The following is a 17,913-nucleotide window of genomic DNA, read 5'->3' as shown; positions in this document are numbered from 1 at the left end:
TGATTTGGCCGTCAGACAAATGCCGACATTTCCTGTACTGTTTAAACTGCAGTGAATTTATTGATGGCTTCGTCACATTCTTATAATCTTTCCTCCCTCTAACTTCTACCACAGCTTTCAGGACTGGATGTGTTGGAGCAGGTTTTTCTGGTTTCCAGTGATGCAGGCAGGTGTCTGGAATAAAGACTGAGGGCATAATGCCCTTTTATGTCTGATTATGTTAACAATTCTCCCCTTACACTGGTGTTTTTAACTATGAGGAGAACTAAACTGGGCCGGCTAATGTTTTCTCCTGTGAGCCACAGCCAGTAGCCAACATACTTGCAGTATGCACACTGTGAATGTGTCTAACCTTATTTCAGGGATGGCTTACTTTGTATTTCACTCCTGCTTTCAGAAAATACTGTCACATGTATTTCACAACTGCCCATGCTGCCCCCAAAACTGGAGAAACGTGTTAATTATATGAATGCTTAACATTGTAACATTGTAACAGGCATTTTAAAAATTATATCTTCATCCTCATCTCAAACTGATTAATAAGGTAAAAATAGTTGCAGCCCTAAACTCTTCTAAAATAACTACGGGATTATATCGTGCTTTGCAGGAAATTATTAGGAAGTGAATCCTTTATTTTATTGTCCTAGTAATAAAAGAATTGCACCATGTGCACGTTTTTAACTGTAGCTTGTAAACTCTCCCGAAAACCTCAATGTCCTCAGTTGACTCTTTTTTTTTTTTTCTCCAAAGATGATATTGATACTGACTTTCTGACCTTGCAGGTGCTTGTAATTAGTTTGAACTGTGTGTTGTAGGTAATGATTTGTGTCTGAAGTGTTGACCAACCATTCAACAGTTGTAAAGCATTTTATAACACCATCATGAAAAGTGCTGTATAAAGTTTTATTAACTTGGGTCATACTAAAACCTTATAAAGCTCCACTTTTATTTCAGAGAATGAAAACCATAGGCATTGCAAGCAAAAAATTCAGCTGAATGCGAAGCTGCCAACACACAACTGTTGACCTTTATTCAGGCGAACTCCTCCTAAACTCCAGCCCTCATCTCTACCGAGGGTCGACCATCCGACCGGCTCTTGGGCTCGTCTACGTCAGACCTGACCGCTGTTTGCTGGTTCGAGTCCATTTCCCCAGAGTTGACTGGTTCACACGCAGCGACGTCTCCGCTGAGGACTAACTAGGACTGATGGTCGGCTGATCCGGAGGCGGAGGAGGCGGCGGCAGGGTCCGACAGTCCGTCGTCAGCGGAGGCTCCGGGCTGCCTGTTGTAGTCGGGGACGGGCAGCCGGTGAAAGTGCTGCAGGGCCTGAGCCACCTTCTCCGGACAAATGTTGTAAACTGGATGAGTTGGAGCCTAAAAGACAGAACAAGGGGAGAATAAGAGATTTGCTGTTCCATAATATTTTCTTTTAAGGCTCTATTTGCTCCTTTTCTTGATCTTTTCTTTTTCTTTTGGGCCCATGAAGTCGCTCAATTTTTTACAGCTTTATCCAATCTGGATAATGTAATGGAATTAATACTAGTTACAGTATTACTTATGTTACGTCTTAACAATTATAGTAGAGTGTAAACCGGTCTGTTAAAGAAGAATGCGTTTCTTTAAAACTTCTGTATAAAGTTGTATATAAATGGCATTTTCAGTCTTTATGAAACACATTGCTTTTCTTCACCTATCAGAGTGCGTGGAGGCAGAAGATGGAGGTAATATTTCAACTTATGACCAAGATACCAAGAGAAATCCTGAACAAAAACATCCCTCGAACAAAACAAAACGTTTAGTGGACAGAAAAATCAAGAACTCCTGTGAAATCGAAAGTAATTCATTCTAACAGCCCTGCAATAAATACTACCTTCGGTCAACCAGAGGAAGAAACAGTGCAATGCAATGCTCACAGAGGCAGTGTGGTGTTCTTGATATTTTGTCCACACCCAGCAGGTTTGTAAGTAAACTGACAGCATGAGAAGAAATATTCCTGCATTCTGACCTGAAGATGAATGTCGGGATACTGCTCTGCTGCTGAATGTATTATAATGTATTATAATCTCATGCGGGCAAAGGAGGCCAGACTTAGTGTAACCAACGGTAAGTGGCAGTAATACAACAGGAAACAGGAAAACAAAACCAACACCACTGCCGGGGACACCTCTTTCAGTAAAACCACAGAGTCATGCTCTCTTGGCTGTTGCAAGCGACTGAATTAAAAAAAAAAAAAAAAAAGCCATTAGTTAATTTCAGCAGTAATTTACCACATGGTGGGAAAATGAAAGTTACAAGTGCATCAGAGGCGAAATGAGCCGCTGATGAGACGTTTTAAAAATAGGCGTTCAGTTAATTTAATTTAGATTTTTTTTTTCTTTTCATTTTCATCACATCATGCTGTTTTAGTAATAAATAAAATAACCCGATGAGGGGCCTGACTAATCCTTTTCGAGACCCTATCGACAGAACTTTGAACTTGGGCTCTGATAACTCTTCATGAGGCCACGCTTTTCCTGTTAGAGCGTATATTTACATAACAGATGTGACAAAGATCTGTGCTGGACGCGGGCTATTTTACATTTACTGCTCCACTGTCTGCTCAGCTGTGAAGCTTTATCTTCATGTAATAAACCAGTGATTCCCAACCAGGAGTAATCTTAACTATTCTGAATTATCACTAAAAAATATGTCCACAGAATCGTGTCCTCCAGCTGTGGCGTGAGGCTCATCTTTGTTACATCTATTGCGACAAGAACTAATTAACTACCGGCTGCAATAGGCTGACTGCACAGGACAGACCTTCCACCTGAGCCACCTGTAACACCTGACATGTCGGCCGGGGGGGGGGGGGGGGGGGGGTTAATTCCTGCACTTGGCAGAGATTTGAGATTGAGATTGTCCAGCACATAAAACCACACCGTGATGTTTTTTATACAGATTAAACAAACCACATATAACTTGTTAATTAGTGAGATTTAGAGGTGCTGGTAGGCCTCTTGTGCTATACATTCAGACAGAGCCAGGCTAGCAGTTTCCCTAAGCTAAGCTAAGCTAAGCTAAGCTAACCGGCTGCAGGCTGTAGCTTCACATTTAGACAGACAGACACGAGAGTGGTATAAATCTGGTCATCTAACGCGCGGCAAGACACAGAACAAGCGTATTTCCCCAAACGTCCAATGGTCTTTAAACACCACCTGAAGCTACCTACTCTAAAACTATCCACTCAGTAACATTAAATAACACCCAGTTTAAAACAGAGTAAAGGTTGTGAACCGCTGAGCAGAAAGTCTGCAGAATAAAGTATCACAAGGTTCCTAGTAACTACATTTATCTGCATTATGTGCTGCCATTTATTTCCCATATTGGCCAGAATATGAACCAATATTCATCCAATATTGACTGGACTCTTAACCTTATTCATTAATTAAATAATCCTGTTAATACAAGAAGGTGTCTTCAGCAGATCCTCCTTTGTTTCTACTAAAACGAATCCAATCCTGATGGGAAAATAATCCATCTCTGAGTTAATCCACCCGTTTCTCCCGCCCGGCCCCGCTGCAGCCTCACCAATCTGTTCTCCTCCCTGCCGAGGATCAGCTCGTGATGGAGGTCCATGTTTCCAAAGTGCTGTGCTATGGAGAGGCCGCTCAGGCAGTAACACGTGTGGTAGAAGTCTCTGGATCTGGACGCATGAAGACATGATATAGGACAGTGATACATAAATGACGTGCATGAGTGAAACCATGTGAATCATTCGACTGTATATAGAGAGTGTGTGTGTGGTGGTGCTGCTGCTGCTGCCAGCCTTAATGTGTCGTGGTGTGTGTGTGTGTGTGTGTGTGTCCAGATGGTGTGGGACTGACTTGCCAGGCTTATCCAGAAGGCCCCCTGTTGGGTTCTGACAGCACAGGAGGATGTACTCCTGCAAGGCCTGCTGCTCGAACATCCACTGCTGCCGACTCAGCTCCGACTCGCCTGCACAAACACAAGACTCTCAATGTGGATCAATACTTTCACTTTTTGTTGTGAAAATGAGTGTGCATCCAGTGCAGCCCGGAAAACTTTATTAAGTACACTTAAGACCTGCCAGGAGATTCTTCTTGGTTTATTGGGGGCAAAACCTCATTTTGTTATGGATTTTCTGATGGCTATAGGGACAATTCTCAAACCAGGTTTCTCTACATGTTAGTGGGAAACAAATGCAATTCATATTGAGTTTACTCTCAGGGGAGAAAGCAGTAATGATCTGCTCGATATTGTGCTGTGATTAGTATGTTTAGTCACGACACACATGCAAGTTACAAGAACCTTTGATTAAGTTAAAAAAAAAAACGGTTAAAATATCAACAGTTCTTGTTTGTTAAAGCAAGACTTTTGACCCTCAACACTCCGCTATGAGCAAACACACAGTACCTTCTTTGAATAAGGCTCTGTGCAGTAGAGGCAGCAGTCCAGCCTGCCAGAAAGAGTAGCAGCCATCCACCAGTTTATTGCAGCGGCCCTGGAAGCCTCCTTCGAATCGCATCTGTCTGCTGACCACCCACCGCTGAGGAGGACACGTTTAACACGATCAGAAACCTTCAGTGTTTTAGCACGTGTGCATCCTTTGGAAACTCTGACCTTTCAGCGTGATCACATTTGCCCTGACCACTGACGGGCGACAGAGGAATGAAACCCCACGGGGTCACACAGGACCAGAGGTGGAAGGGATGAAGGAAAGCTGCGTCTTAATATTTTCAAATATGGGAAGGAAGTTGCGATATTGATGCCATGGAAACCACTAAGTGGTGCACATGCAGTCTGCTAGGCTTGGATGAAGTAATTATGGAGTATTGGGTTTAATAGCAGCTGGGGTCTAGTCTGTCTGAGGAGGAGGGAAGACAGTGTTTAACAGGATGTTAAAAGGAGCGCTGTGGCTGAGCAGAGGCAGTGTGCACTCCTTACAAACAGGCAGTGCATTCCTGCGTGAAGTCACACAGGAATTTGAAAAAAAACAATCGACGACAGTGACGTCTGATCGGTAATCTACATCATAAACGCTTCATGCATGCTGCTGGTCCTTCATTGGCCAGGCTGCACCCTGGGAACTGCGCTGCTTCCCTTTCTCGGTACTCGACAGGAAACACAATATTGTCCTCTGCAATGTCAGTGAAATGTCCCGTACTTCAAATGAAGTGCCTGGCACTGATGCACAGGTTATTAATTAATGGCAGTCAGACATTTGCATCTCAAAGTGTCATTTTTTGGCTTCGAACACTTTAAAAAAAAAAAAAAAAAAAAAGGTTGGATTTTCTTCACTTGGTTGTTTTCGCAGCTTTCGACTCGCTGTGCAAAACTGTCTGCGCTCTTCACCAGATTGTTCCTCGTCATCCCTGAAAATGGAACTTCAGTAAAACGGAGTAAAAAAAATACAACAAGGCCCCATACATCTGAGAGCTGCCATCAACACAAATCTTCTCTCGATGTTAAAGATTAATTCAGTCTCTCAGAGATCAGACTAGGGCTGCTTTATATAAAAGGACAACTTCATGAAAGCCATTTTTGTTCCCACCCACTCAAATACTGCATCATTTTACGGAAACAAAATGGCTGTCAAAAAAAACTCAAACTAAACCTGTAAGACATCTCAGAAAGGTTATGGTTGTGCTACTGCAAATCAGAGACTGGATTCTTCACGGATGTGTTCTTATTTTATGATACAGATGTTTTCAGACGTGTCTCCAGATCAGATTCATACCAGTCTCTACAGCAATATCCACTCGTTTTGAAGATTCGGGCTAAATTTGGTCTATAAAGGTGTGAAAATGCCCATCACACGTGTCCCGTTTGTCCAAAGATATTTGATATAAAACGGAGAAAGACAGCAAAGCCCGCCGCTCTGACACATAGCCTTTATCTGTTCAGTGACACGATACTGTGCGGCAGGTGAGTCGTGCTGCCGTAGATATTCTCGACCTGGTGTCGACTTACGACCTCTGCTGAACCACCAAAAGACCCCCTCAGCCCCGGCTGTCACCTCCGGCTCCCCTGACACCACTGAGGCAGAAATCCGTATGTGCGGAGGTTTTGCGGGACACTTTAGAGGGCGTGCTCTGTTAAAACTTTGCTGGGTGTTGAGTGAATTTTACTACAGAGCTGCGAGGCTGTTTATAGAAGGAGGGACGTTTTACGAGCCTACTAACATGCGGGGAACAGGTTTTCTGACCCGTCACATGCAAATGTAACTTTATTATGACACAGAATTTGAATACATGCTGAACGGCAGTTGCTGGGGGGAGCATTTTGCATCCTTGATATTTTGAATTTGAAGTGGTAATTCTTCCTGAACGACGACTTTAAACACTGCTATAAGAAACCAAAGCACAAAACTGAGTCTGAACACTAGCTTTATTTCTCCTTTCAATAAGATATGTCAAATAAAACTGCTGCAGGCTGGCCTACCGGCGACACGCCATCTCTTTTTCTTTTTCCGGATGACCTCAAGCTCCGTGTCATTAAGCATCTGCCCTGCTGCAGAGTCCCCGAGCAACGACTCTAAAGCTCTACTCGTACTGGAGCTCCGGGGCTGCTGTTCTGACCTCTTACTTCTCCTGGAAGCAGGCAAATGACAAGAGGATTTCCCTACGGGGATCAACACAGCGTCCCAGTGGTGACAACACAAGAAAGAGGCTGATGGAAACTGATACGGTCGAGAGCCTGGTGGCAACGCAAACAACTAAAATGAAAAAATGTCAAGGTGTCGCTTACAGCTGCATGTGAATACACAACCAAGGAAACCGGTCTAAGATGCACGACAAAAAACAATCTAAAATAAGCAAAAAAAGACCAAATCTGAGTAATATTTCACACTACAATGATGCGTTATCAGTCATGTTACTTCATGACATCTCGCCCTGGGTTATAACATTGATTCTTGGAGCAGTGAGCAGCCTATAAAAAGGGATATTGCTTCAGCTCAAAAGGCTGTGTTGTGACCGATACTGATAGCATCTTTTTTGTCGAGTAGCTCCACAGGTTATTCTGAGCAGCGGGTGTTTATTTTAGTTTTTTTAATACTTTTTTGTTTTTGTTGAATGCCCAAGAAACGTGCTGGGGTGATTGTGAAACTGTCAGGTGATGGTGGGTTTCTCACCAGCAAGGCTTTGAGATCCAGCATATGCTCTTTGCCCAGGATGACGAGGGCGGCTGTGCCACAGAAAGTGTAGCCGCCGTGGGCCTCTAAACCTGGCACTCCACTTAGACCGCCCTCCCAGTTCTGACAGCTGGAGGCGAGAGGACACAGTCACACACAATAAAACACTTTGCGGTTCACGGAGGCACAAAACTTCTTCAAGGTCTTTAATAATTCAATAATAGACCGCTGTGGTGGTGGATTGTACCTGAGGATCCAGTTGGTCGTGTCCTCAAACAGTTTAGGTGTGAGGACGTTTGTGAGCGATGCTACAGAAGCTGCACAATATGCGCTCCTATGAAACAGGAAAAAACACAGACGTGGGTGAGCAGGAAGTCTCTTCCTACACGTACACATCATCTTGCACAGCATTGTATTTTTAGACTGCCAGCAGAGCAAATACAAACATCCATTTTGGTTATGGTGTTTGCCTGTCACGCTGTAAACTCACCCGAGCTTTTACGCATTCCCTCTGCTGTCACAGAGACTGTGAAGCTTTGAGAATTGATAGATTATCAAAGATTCAAAGATAAGGCTGGTTGGTGCTTTTTTTTTTTATTATCATCTACAAATCCGATCAAGAGACCAGAAACAACACTGCATCTATCCCACTAACGAGTATCGTCTGTGCAGCCAAAGCCAGACATGGCTTATTCACTCCGTGCCACAAAACTCCACGACCGGTGTTCTTCTTCTTCTCAGCGGCGTAAACATGAAAACACAACTCCGAGCGTGCTGAGTGACGTCTAACTGACATGGAGCTACTCTCCAATAAATGACACCGGTCATTTTGAGCGAAGATCAGACTTGTTGGTAGGTCACATTCATTACTGGTTTTTGTGGACAATAATAAAAAGATGCATTTACAAAAGTGCACATGTGTTTTTGGACACTGGAGGTCTACGGCACAGAGGAATAAGCTATATCGGGCTTTTGTCGGATCAATTCATTGTTGGTTTTGGTCTTTTCACCGGATTTGTTGACGAGAAGAAAAATATTGAATATCACCAGACTTATCCTTAAATGAAAAGTGGGTTTGAACAAAGCCTCCTGCGTCTGAGGCCAATAAAACCCTTTAAAAACGCCACCGGATTACACCTCAGAAATTAAAACACGGTTTGCTTCTTCTTAGCTCATGAACAGTTGACACTTCGCAGGACAGCGGCAGATAAGCACACTCGTCTGAGAGGAGGAGAGCGTTTAAATAATTCACAATGACAGCAGAGCATTAATTGGTTGGCAACAGATAACAGCTTCCTCTGCGAGCGAAAAAGTAACTTTGACTTTTGAGGCTCTTTGTTGAAATAGAAGACGATACCTCAAAGCTGCTTATTAAAAACCCACTGCTCCACATAGCAGATTCAAAGAGAGAAGAGCAGCGCACACACACACACACACACACACACACACACACACACACACACACACACACACACACACACACACACACACACACACACACACACACACTCAAACAACCTAAATCCACCCTTATGCAAGAGAAATGTGGGTATTTCTCCTCTTTCCTATCAACACCAAAGGGGAACATAAAAAAAACACAAAGGGAAGGCAGATAAAAAGGGACGTTCTTTTTAAAAGAAAATGTCCTACTTATTTTGTGAAAAGACTAAATGTCCAAATGTGTTGACTGTCACACAACAAACACACCAAACATGCTCTTAATTGTGACTGTGACATAGTTGTTTTTTTTTTTGTCATGTTGGTGATGTACGGATCTTCCCGTTTGGTGCAGATAAAGCAAAAAAAAGAAAAAGAAAAAGAGAACAGAGGGTGGAGGAGGTAGCGTTATGTTCTGGGCTCTCACCTGACATCCACCTCCCCTCCAACGTGCATCACAAACGAGCCATCTGGCTGCTTCACTGACTGTAGGAAATCTAACAGCTTCTCCCTGGACGTCAGCACAGGAGGACGAGGAGGAGAGAAAGGAGGTGATTAGAAAAGAAGAAGAAGGGGAGGTACGGATATGAGATAAGGGGAGAGAGAGAGAGAACAGAGGGAGTAAGCACTAAACAAATCTAACCAGCACTAATAAAACAAGTCAACACACAGAAATCACGATTGTAAACAATTTCACCCTGTCAGCTACACAGATACAAACATGAGAAGTCATGTAAACACTGCCTCTAAACGCTCTTAGAATTAGCTGCTGGTTACATAGCATCAACAAGACATGTCTGCAATGTTCTCCTCCGAAGTCAGGGTTATTATCATAGTGCAGCACTTCATTCAATCATACTGAAAGGGGTTGAAAGGCATACGTTCATTAATTAATGAAAAAACATCACATGGATTTCAAACACGATTATACAGCCACTGACGAGAGGCTTTGAAGTGGGAACATACTTATCATCACACTGTGTGCATCAAACTGATATCATGTAAATTTAAAAAAAAAAAAAGCAGCTTGTTTTAGTTATTTTATAATCTTCAGGCTGCATGAGACTTCAGTATACTTACACTGATACCCTCAGGGTGATTTGATACATACAGTGTTGCTGTATATTCTACTAGTTACAGTACAAAGGCGCCATGACGAGTTGCTGATGTTGGCGTCTGACGTGAGTCTTTGGATATGGGAAAAAAAGCTGCTGAGCTGTTTGTACGGAAGAGGATCACCCAGAAACGATGTCAGTAAATCGTACACAACAGCACTCTGCTATATAAGTGCCACTAAGTGTGAAGGAGTATTGTGAGAAAACAACTAACTATCACCCAGTGAGCAGACTTCAGTGCTCCTCAGCCGTGTGCCTTTATTTACGCGGTGTAGTGTGAGCATGACTGCACCTGTTTATAACATTATAGGCCTCTTCCGTGCCGATGATACAGAGGGCGTTGACGGCGGCATAGGTAGGCGCGAGGTGGGCATGTTGTCCCGGTCCCCCGGCAAAACCCCCCGTTGGGCTCTGACAGCGAGCCAGAAACTGACACACGCTGGAGAGAAAAGACCAAAAAGTATAAAAGTTGAATTGACCACATATGCACTTCATACACACAACAACAGTTCCGATGCTCTTGATCATCCCGGCTGTAATTCTGCAGCCTGTAAAGCTTCCTTGCTCTCCAGCCTCTGCGCACCGAGCGGCTCCTCTCATAAAATGTCCTCTTCATCCTCCGCCACGGAGAGAAATCACAAAGCTGCGAGCAAGCCTTGAGCCAACTGAGTTGGAAGGCAAACCTACATTAAACTTTGGCAAGCCGGTCCGGTGCCAAAACTGACCTGAGGACAGTGTACATTTCATGGGACAGAGAAAGCACTCTGTTGTAGGTTGCATTGTTAGAAATCCTTGAGCAGGGCCTCTGTGTGTGTGTGTGTGTGTGTGTGTGTGTGTGTGTGTGTGAGCACGAGGGCGTCACATCGGCGCTGTGCAGTGCCAGCCGGTGTGTTGGCCCGCCTCACAGTAATAATGAGAGTGTGGGTTGGCCGCCTGGCATCGCTACTCGCTCCGGGGTTTGCAGAGTTACTTTCGACTGGCAGTAATTTAATCAAATGACATTTTGGTGGCAAAAACACAGACAAGTCTGAAGTTACAGCTGCATAAATGTCTAAAAATAATATACCTGCTCATTAGACTCGTTAATCACAGTTATCAGTTATCGCTTCTTACATCAACACCAAGATTATTAATTACTGCGGGTGCTCGATTACAGACGAGAATTAAGATTAATTGTTGCAGTTAATTATGGAAACCCTGATTAGTATCACTGGACTAGAAAAACAGCCAGTGTTGTAGCTATCCTCGTATGATTTATTGCTCGTTATATGATGATTTACTTTTTAATAATGTCGCCTCCCTCTCCGATGATTTCTTCTTCTGGTGGGATGATTATAAAAAACACGAGTTGGGTTTGAGTGGAAGACTTTATTTTTAGGTCCTGGGAGAGAAGACAAAGTTCTTTGTTTGTGATGTTACTTGTAAGAAGTGGTGTTCTCTTCCAGCACGTGCTGATAAAGCCCTGCAATGTTATTTTGGGCTTCAACACCAGAGCCAGTGTGCGTTCACGTACAGTGTAGTGCCCGGAGTAAACAATGTAGCCAGAGGCTCTTTCTTTTTATACTGGTGCTGTTCTGTGGGCCAGCCGTTAAATATGAACTCGACAAACATAAGAGGGACTTTCCGTGGTCAGGTCAGAGCTTTTTTTATTATAAAATAAAGTGACAGGTTGTTCATTCAAAAGTGTTATTTTTCTGTTTTAGTTGTATGAAGGTGTATTTATTTGATTCTATTTCTTTTGGTTTAGCTGGCACTCTGGTAGTTTTGGGTTTAACAATTGTACGCTACATATTGTGCGTCTGTCTTTTAACATCCTGGGACCATGTTGGAAATAGATCAGGGCTGCGACCAACGATTATTTTCATTATCGATTAATCTGGCGATTATCGTCACGATCGTTCGATGAATCGCTCAGTCTATAAAATGTGAAAAAAAATTGCGAAGAATGCTCATCACAATTTCCCAGAGACCAAAGTGACGCCTTCTTACATGTAATGTGTATATATATATATATATTACATGACACAATAAACAACTTCTACTATTGTTGGCAGTAGACAGTTTATGTGTAGATGCTGCAGTTAATTAGCATCTTTGCATTGCAGCAGCATTTGCTGTATTATAGTAATTATGAGAACTATGCAACGGTAATAAATACTAAAAAGTCCTTGGCAGGCTTTATTTGGCTCCATTTGTGCCCCTCGGTAGCAGTCTAGTTGTAGAGTGCGAGTCTGTGTGTTTGTGTGTGACTCACTCGGAGGCGACAGCAGCAGGAATGGGCTCCTCTAGTAACTCCAGACTGTGAAGAATCCAGAAGCAAAGCCACGGTCTGCTAGCATCCAGACACTGCCCGCACAGACACACACACACACACACACACACACACGATCAGATGGGCATCAGATGACCAATTATAGCAATAAATGAGATAGTGAGATCAGTCAGTCAGAGGCAGAGACGAGAGTAAACAAGTCTGCCACACAGAGGGAGGAGAGGCCGAGCCTGCAGGAGGAGAAGATACAGCTGACAAACACGGAAAAAACAACACACTCCTTATTTTCAGTGGTTGGTAAATATATGATGGTGTTTATGATAAAAACAACACAGTGATGTGACCTCTTTTGTTCCGTCTGTATTACGTAATATTACGACTTCTAATTTCCATCGCCAGTCCTTTGCCACATTGCTGCAGTGTTTAATGGGACATATAAATGCCAAATCAGGAGGACACTGAGCTGGAGGCCGGGCGGACAACAACGAACGCTTTTCTCGCTCTTTTCTGCCGAGAGTGGAGAATAGTTAAAGCACAAAAAGAGAGGTGACCTTCCCCGGAGCAGACAGGCATATTTTTTGCAAAGTGAATACAATGGTGTTTCTATTTAAAGCAGAGAGAGCCAATCAGAGACCACAGGCAGCGAGTGTTACTGTCCTGGTTATTACTGACACACAGGAACTAATACAACCTGAGTGAGCTTTGGTGTCTACGTGTCATTAGGTTTAACACACACTTAAATGGCCATAAGAGAGGTTTCAGATGTGATACGGTACCTCGTAAGCGTCCGATAAGTGACGTAAGCCCTTCTTGAGATATTGGTAGTGTTGTTCCCGCAACAACGTTGGCCTGAGGACCAAACACAGGACAGAGGGATCAATCAAGAGACACGCAGCAGCTTGAATGTAACAGCAAATGTCAACACACACATTAAGAGAAATGCAAGACTTTTCACTTTCATTTTAAATTTAGGGTTAGATTTGAAAATTAAAACACGGGTTAAAAACCACAAAATAAAAAAAAAAGAAGAGAGAAACAGATTATTTTCATCACAAAAGGCAGCGTCATCAGCATTTCTTTTACTTATTTACTTGTATATTTTTAGGTATTTCGGCTCCTCGGCAGCCTTATTAGTGGCTCCTTTGCATTTTCTTCCTAATTTTTTTATTCACTTTCAATTAGCAGGAGAGCATTCTGGCCTCATTAAGAACAAAAAAGGAAGAAAGGAAACATAAAATCCAGATAAACAAACTTTGAACTGATTTACTCCTTTCAGGTCTTTCTAGGTATACTTTTCCCATCTGGGGACAAGCAATGCAAACTAGCGTGGACTATTAATGTTGTGGTGTGTAGCATTAGTCCATGATATATACTGGTCCCTATAAAAATCAACATTAAATTAAAATGAGATAACACTTTATTGATCCCTGGGGAGGGGGGGGACAGCTGACACTCCCTCCCTCCCTCCCTCCTCGCCACACACCCGGTCCTATTCACTGGCTGCCCTTTTCACACAGCGTTCGCTACGACGATTGTAATTACACTCTACCTACACAGGGTTAGTCACAGATCGCTGCCCAAAGGACCAATGCTAAGCAGCTGAAAGCCCGTCCGCCCACTACAGTTGTGCTCATCAGGCGAGGATTCAGCCCGGCTGTTTAAATGTTGAGGGCAGCCCTGGCTTCAGTAAGTCAAACCTATAATGTCAGTTTCAAGTTGAGCAGAACAAACATCTGAAAAAAGAAGAGCGCAAAATACTCTGATGTTTGAGGCTAAACAACAAACAGTACTGACATTTTATCAACTTCTATTAAAATGTATTTGTTTTATTTTGACAGCTTTGAAAATCATTCTTGGTGTCGTTGTTTTTAGTAGCATATCTGGCCGATTATGCGGCTGCCATTTTTGTAACCAGGGTGTGTTTTAAAGGAAGAAAATATATCTAAACAGTTGGATGAATATGAATAAATATAATGTGAAAATAGCTTTTTTTTGGTGCTATTTCTAGTCAACAAGTGTTTTCTCTTTCTGGAATATTTTTGAATTCTGAATCTTTGCTTCCGGCCAATAGCACCCTAAACGGACTTAAAGATATTCCATATGAAGGCCACAAAAATAGCCTCTCTTTGTTTCTTCACTTATCAATTTTGTCTACTTAATGCCACCATCAAATTACCAACAGAAATGTGTTTTACTCAGCAAGGCTTAATCTGTTTTGCACCAGTATTTGTCCACATCCATGATCCATATCCAAATTTAGCTGATGTGGGTGGACAAATATTACATATCAGCATCAACTTAAAAAAACCCCACATCAGTACATTTCGGATTTAACTGCTAAAATTGTGGTAAAAAGGCCAGAAAAGAACCAAAGCCTGGACCTCTTCCTTTCATGCGAGACGACTGCAATTAACCTCAAAAGCCTGATTTGAACTTTTATTCACGAGTTGAAAATGAACCCAGCCTCCTATGTGTAGAACCCAGAGTCCAGGCCAATCAGGAAACAGATGATCACTTCTAAATGCATGACCCCTACTGATGAACACCATTCATGCTCTTATAATGCCAAATACATTCCCCCATTGGCTGCAATGCCGGTGACATTCAGGTCCACGCAGTTGTCATAGAAATGAAATGAGTCACCCCATTAAGAGAGGACTGATGAAAGCTGACAGCAGGAGCAAAGTATGTGGGCTGATCAAGGCACCATTTAGATAACAGCCAACGTACATCACCATGCAGCCATCTCTACTGGAACACAGCAGGTGTTTGTGATCAAAAGCAGCCAATGAGCAGTGTTCTTGGAAATGTGTAAATGGGTAAAAAAAACAAAAAAAAGCCCTGTCGATTAAAAACTCAAGATAAACGTCTCCAAACACAACCAGGGTCTGTGCATTGTTTGGAACGTGTTATTTAAGAAGCAGCATGTGGACACTCTGGACACTTACTGTGGTAGGCTGTGTATTTGCTTGTAAACACTGATGACTTCTTCAATGCTGCGTTCCACTTTTTTCTAGTTAAAAAGAAAGGGCAGGAAGGAGGGGAGTGTAAACAGTCATTATGAAGGTCACGATGAGCTAAAGAACAACCAACAACAAAAACCAGCCTTTCATCAGCTTGTCATTATCATTAGCCAAACGCAGAGCAGAGGCATGGCTTGTGTACAGAGCCACAAACGTGCACAAACACCACATATGTTGCATCAATAGTCCCCCTGTGCAGGTTGTTAACACATAATGCAACATGCTGGATACAATTTAAAATACTAAACTTTCATTAAAATGCTCTGTATTCTATATCTGGGATAGAATACCTACAATACATTTTGGCCACCAAAATAAACATGCAACGGCACACAATAGAATCAAGGTGTAGAACGAGTCTGTGTAAATGAGTCAACGTGTAACGTGAGAAATCAAGCTTGATACAAAGGATGAAAGATGCAGCGGTTTACAGTTAAAGATCTGGGCCACAGATATGTACTGAGCAGCTTTACAGTTAGGAGACAAACGTGTCGGTGCTCTCTGTTGGACAAAACCTCAAACTTATCTGTGGCAGTTCTGCGCTGCAGTGTCTTGGTGCTTAGCAGCTGATGGGTGCGAATTAGCCGTCGAGCTAACCCCCAGCACATCCACATTGATGTTTTAAAGTGTTTGAGGAACATGCACTGCCCCCTATGTGTAAACAAGTAAACAATGAAATCATACATAGTTCCGATAGATCTGTGATCAGCTAATACTGGCCGTTAAAATCATCCCAGATATTCTTTCCATTGGATAACTGCTTGGGGACTGGAGAGGGCCAACAAAGAAGAGGAAAGGGGGGGGGGGGGGGTCACTTTACTTTATAGGGGGTCTCTTACTTCATTGCTACGGCCTTGGATGAATTTAACCACATACTAACTAACTGCAAGTCAAGACTACGAGGTATCTTATCGATATGCAGCTTCTGGTTAACAGTCTCACATTAAATTTCACATGGGCAACGTCGCGCCCAGGCTTAACTGTTTCAGTTACTTAGCTAATTTAACAGATAAATTAAGCATAGATTACTTAATCTCTTTAAGGTCCAAGCTAGCGATCTAAAGGCTCAAGTTTGCTATCTTAGGCTAGCTAAAGCACAGAGAGCTAACGAGTGCGAACCAGTTTCCGATCATTCTTCTAACTTAATCTACGGGCCGATTCGTAGGTATATAATGACCTGAGTGTGTGTCAGTTGAATCTCTGTCACACTTTTCCAGACGCGCCTCCATCCAGAGTGGAGAGCTGCCACTCAGTCGCAGCAGCGTTGGCATTAGCCACATTACCTAACGAAGCTAATCTGTGTCTCCGCTCACCTGCTCCACTGAAGTCACCGTTTCCACCCCGTCATCCACGAACATTTCTGCGGGATGGCACTCATTGAAGCACCGCAAAGGCGTCGGCACACCGTCCATGGCGATCCTGTGACCCGTGAGCTGCAGTGATGCTGGAACTAAAAACGATGCTGTAGTTTGTTTTGATAGTTCGCTGACTTTCCGTGGACTCCGCTCACTTCCTGCTGAGGTTGGAGTGGGCGGAAACTGCGCGCACACCCGCTACGGCGTCTCCAAGGGAACAAACCTCTTTCATTCACTGTAGTGCGATAAACGGCACACAAACGCACACACGCTCTCGTAAAAGTGTTTGACGTTAGTTTTACAATAAAATATGGGTTAACGAGTGAGTATACGTGTGACTGTCTGTGTCCCAGTTTTATTGGTTCCTATTCTGTCTTTGGTGCTAAGTCACTGACGTCGAAAGAAGCAATGCCACCGCGCGTTATTTCTACCAGCGACAGATGAAACAAAATAGTACCGGAAGTGGTGTGACTCAGCCTTCAAAGTAAACCAAACCAAAGTTGTTCTGAAGAAAACACTTCCACATCAATACACACTTTTTTATTTTCATAAAGGCTTTATGGACACTCATGACACAACTGACAGAAAGCTACAGACACCCTTCTAGTTTGTCTGCTGTGTGTTTTGCGACTGAGCTATTTCTTTCACTGTGTGCACACATGTCAAAGCAAGGGTGGATTACCGACCAGAAAATGCTGGAACATTTCAAGGTGTCCAATTAGAAACAGGATATGATGCCACTGAAGTTCTGAACACTTTATTGATAAGTACCACACAGTTAGCATACACTGTGAGTTGACGTTTGAGATGTGGTTTGATTCAATGAATGCACACAACTTGTATGTATCAGCTCAATAGTCCCTTTCCCTGTAACATGAGTCCAATACTTAATCCCATGTGCAGCAACTAATAGTTCGGTGTAGGAGAGAGTGTCAGCTGGGGAATCCTTCGGTATAGTACCATTGAAACCCTATTGGCTGCTAACTGAGGTGCAGCTAGTATACCATGTGACATTGGAGAGAGGGTGGACTGTACAGCAAAGAACCATTACTGGATGTGATGGCCTTTTTAACAACCACTGAAGCATGTTGTACAGTGAGGGTCTTAATGCAACACCTTCATCATTAGCCTACCTAATCTTGAGGCCCCTTCTTGTAGAGGGGCCCTGAATCTAGTTTTAAGGCCTCTATCATGCGACTATATATTGTGTTTTTGCATAAAGTACCAGTACCACTACATGCTGGTAGTCATGTAAATGACCAAATACTTGTACATTTAATTCACGGGTGAAAATAACATTTGTACAGAGAAGATGTGGATAGGTGCATGGTTCTCTTCAACTGTAGTAAAAGTAGAAGAAGGTTCACAGATTTAATATTATCGCGACAATCATGATGTTGTAAAGATATGCCGGGGGAAAAAAAAATATCAATCAATTTCCTACCAAAACATCTTTCCACAGAAACCAACATGTTCTCAGGAACCCAAGACTTTTATGTTGGAAAGCACCACCGGAAGTGTCCTCTTCTCATTGAGTCTTACTTGACAATGGTCCACCGCACCCACTGGAAGCTGGAGG

General features: G+C 43.0%; 1 protein-coding gene across 2 annotated transcripts; it reads right to left on the bottom strand.

Annotated features, from left to right (window-relative positions):
* Positions 1-882: 882 nt before the first annotated feature.
* fntb (farnesyltransferase, CAAX box, subunit beta) lies at positions 883-16,489 on the bottom strand. Of its 2 annotated transcripts, none has more exons than XM_070925807.1 (12): positions 16,293-16,489; positions 14,905-14,969; positions 12,733-12,805; positions 11,939-12,030; positions 9,977-10,123; positions 8,997-9,080; positions 7,380-7,466; positions 7,133-7,262; positions 4,414-4,546; positions 3,864-3,975; positions 3,568-3,682; positions 883-1,374 (listed from the first exon to the last, which is right to left on the bottom strand). In XM_070925807.1, exons 1-12 carry the CDS (start codon positions 16,389-16,391, stop codon positions 1,198-1,200), a joined length of 1,314 nt encoding a protein of 437 aa, XP_070781908.1. In that variant the 5' UTR covers positions 16,392-16,489; the 3' UTR covers positions 883-1,197. The 2 variants fall into 2 exon arrangements, 1 of the variants encoding a protein (XP_070781908.1); XR_011598903.1 differs by having other exon boundaries at positions 1,236-1,374; positions 3,868-3,975.
* Positions 16,490-17,913: the final 1,424 nt, after the last annotated feature.

This window comes from Enoplosus armatus, chromosome 19, assembly GCF_043641665.1.
Source record: "Enoplosus armatus isolate fEnoArm2 chromosome 19, fEnoArm2.hap1, whole genome shotgun sequence".
Classification (NCBI taxonomy): Eukaryota; Metazoa; Chordata; class Actinopteri; order Centrarchiformes; family Enoplosidae; genus Enoplosus; species Enoplosus armatus.
This window is presented reverse-complemented; position numbering and strand designations above follow the sequence as displayed.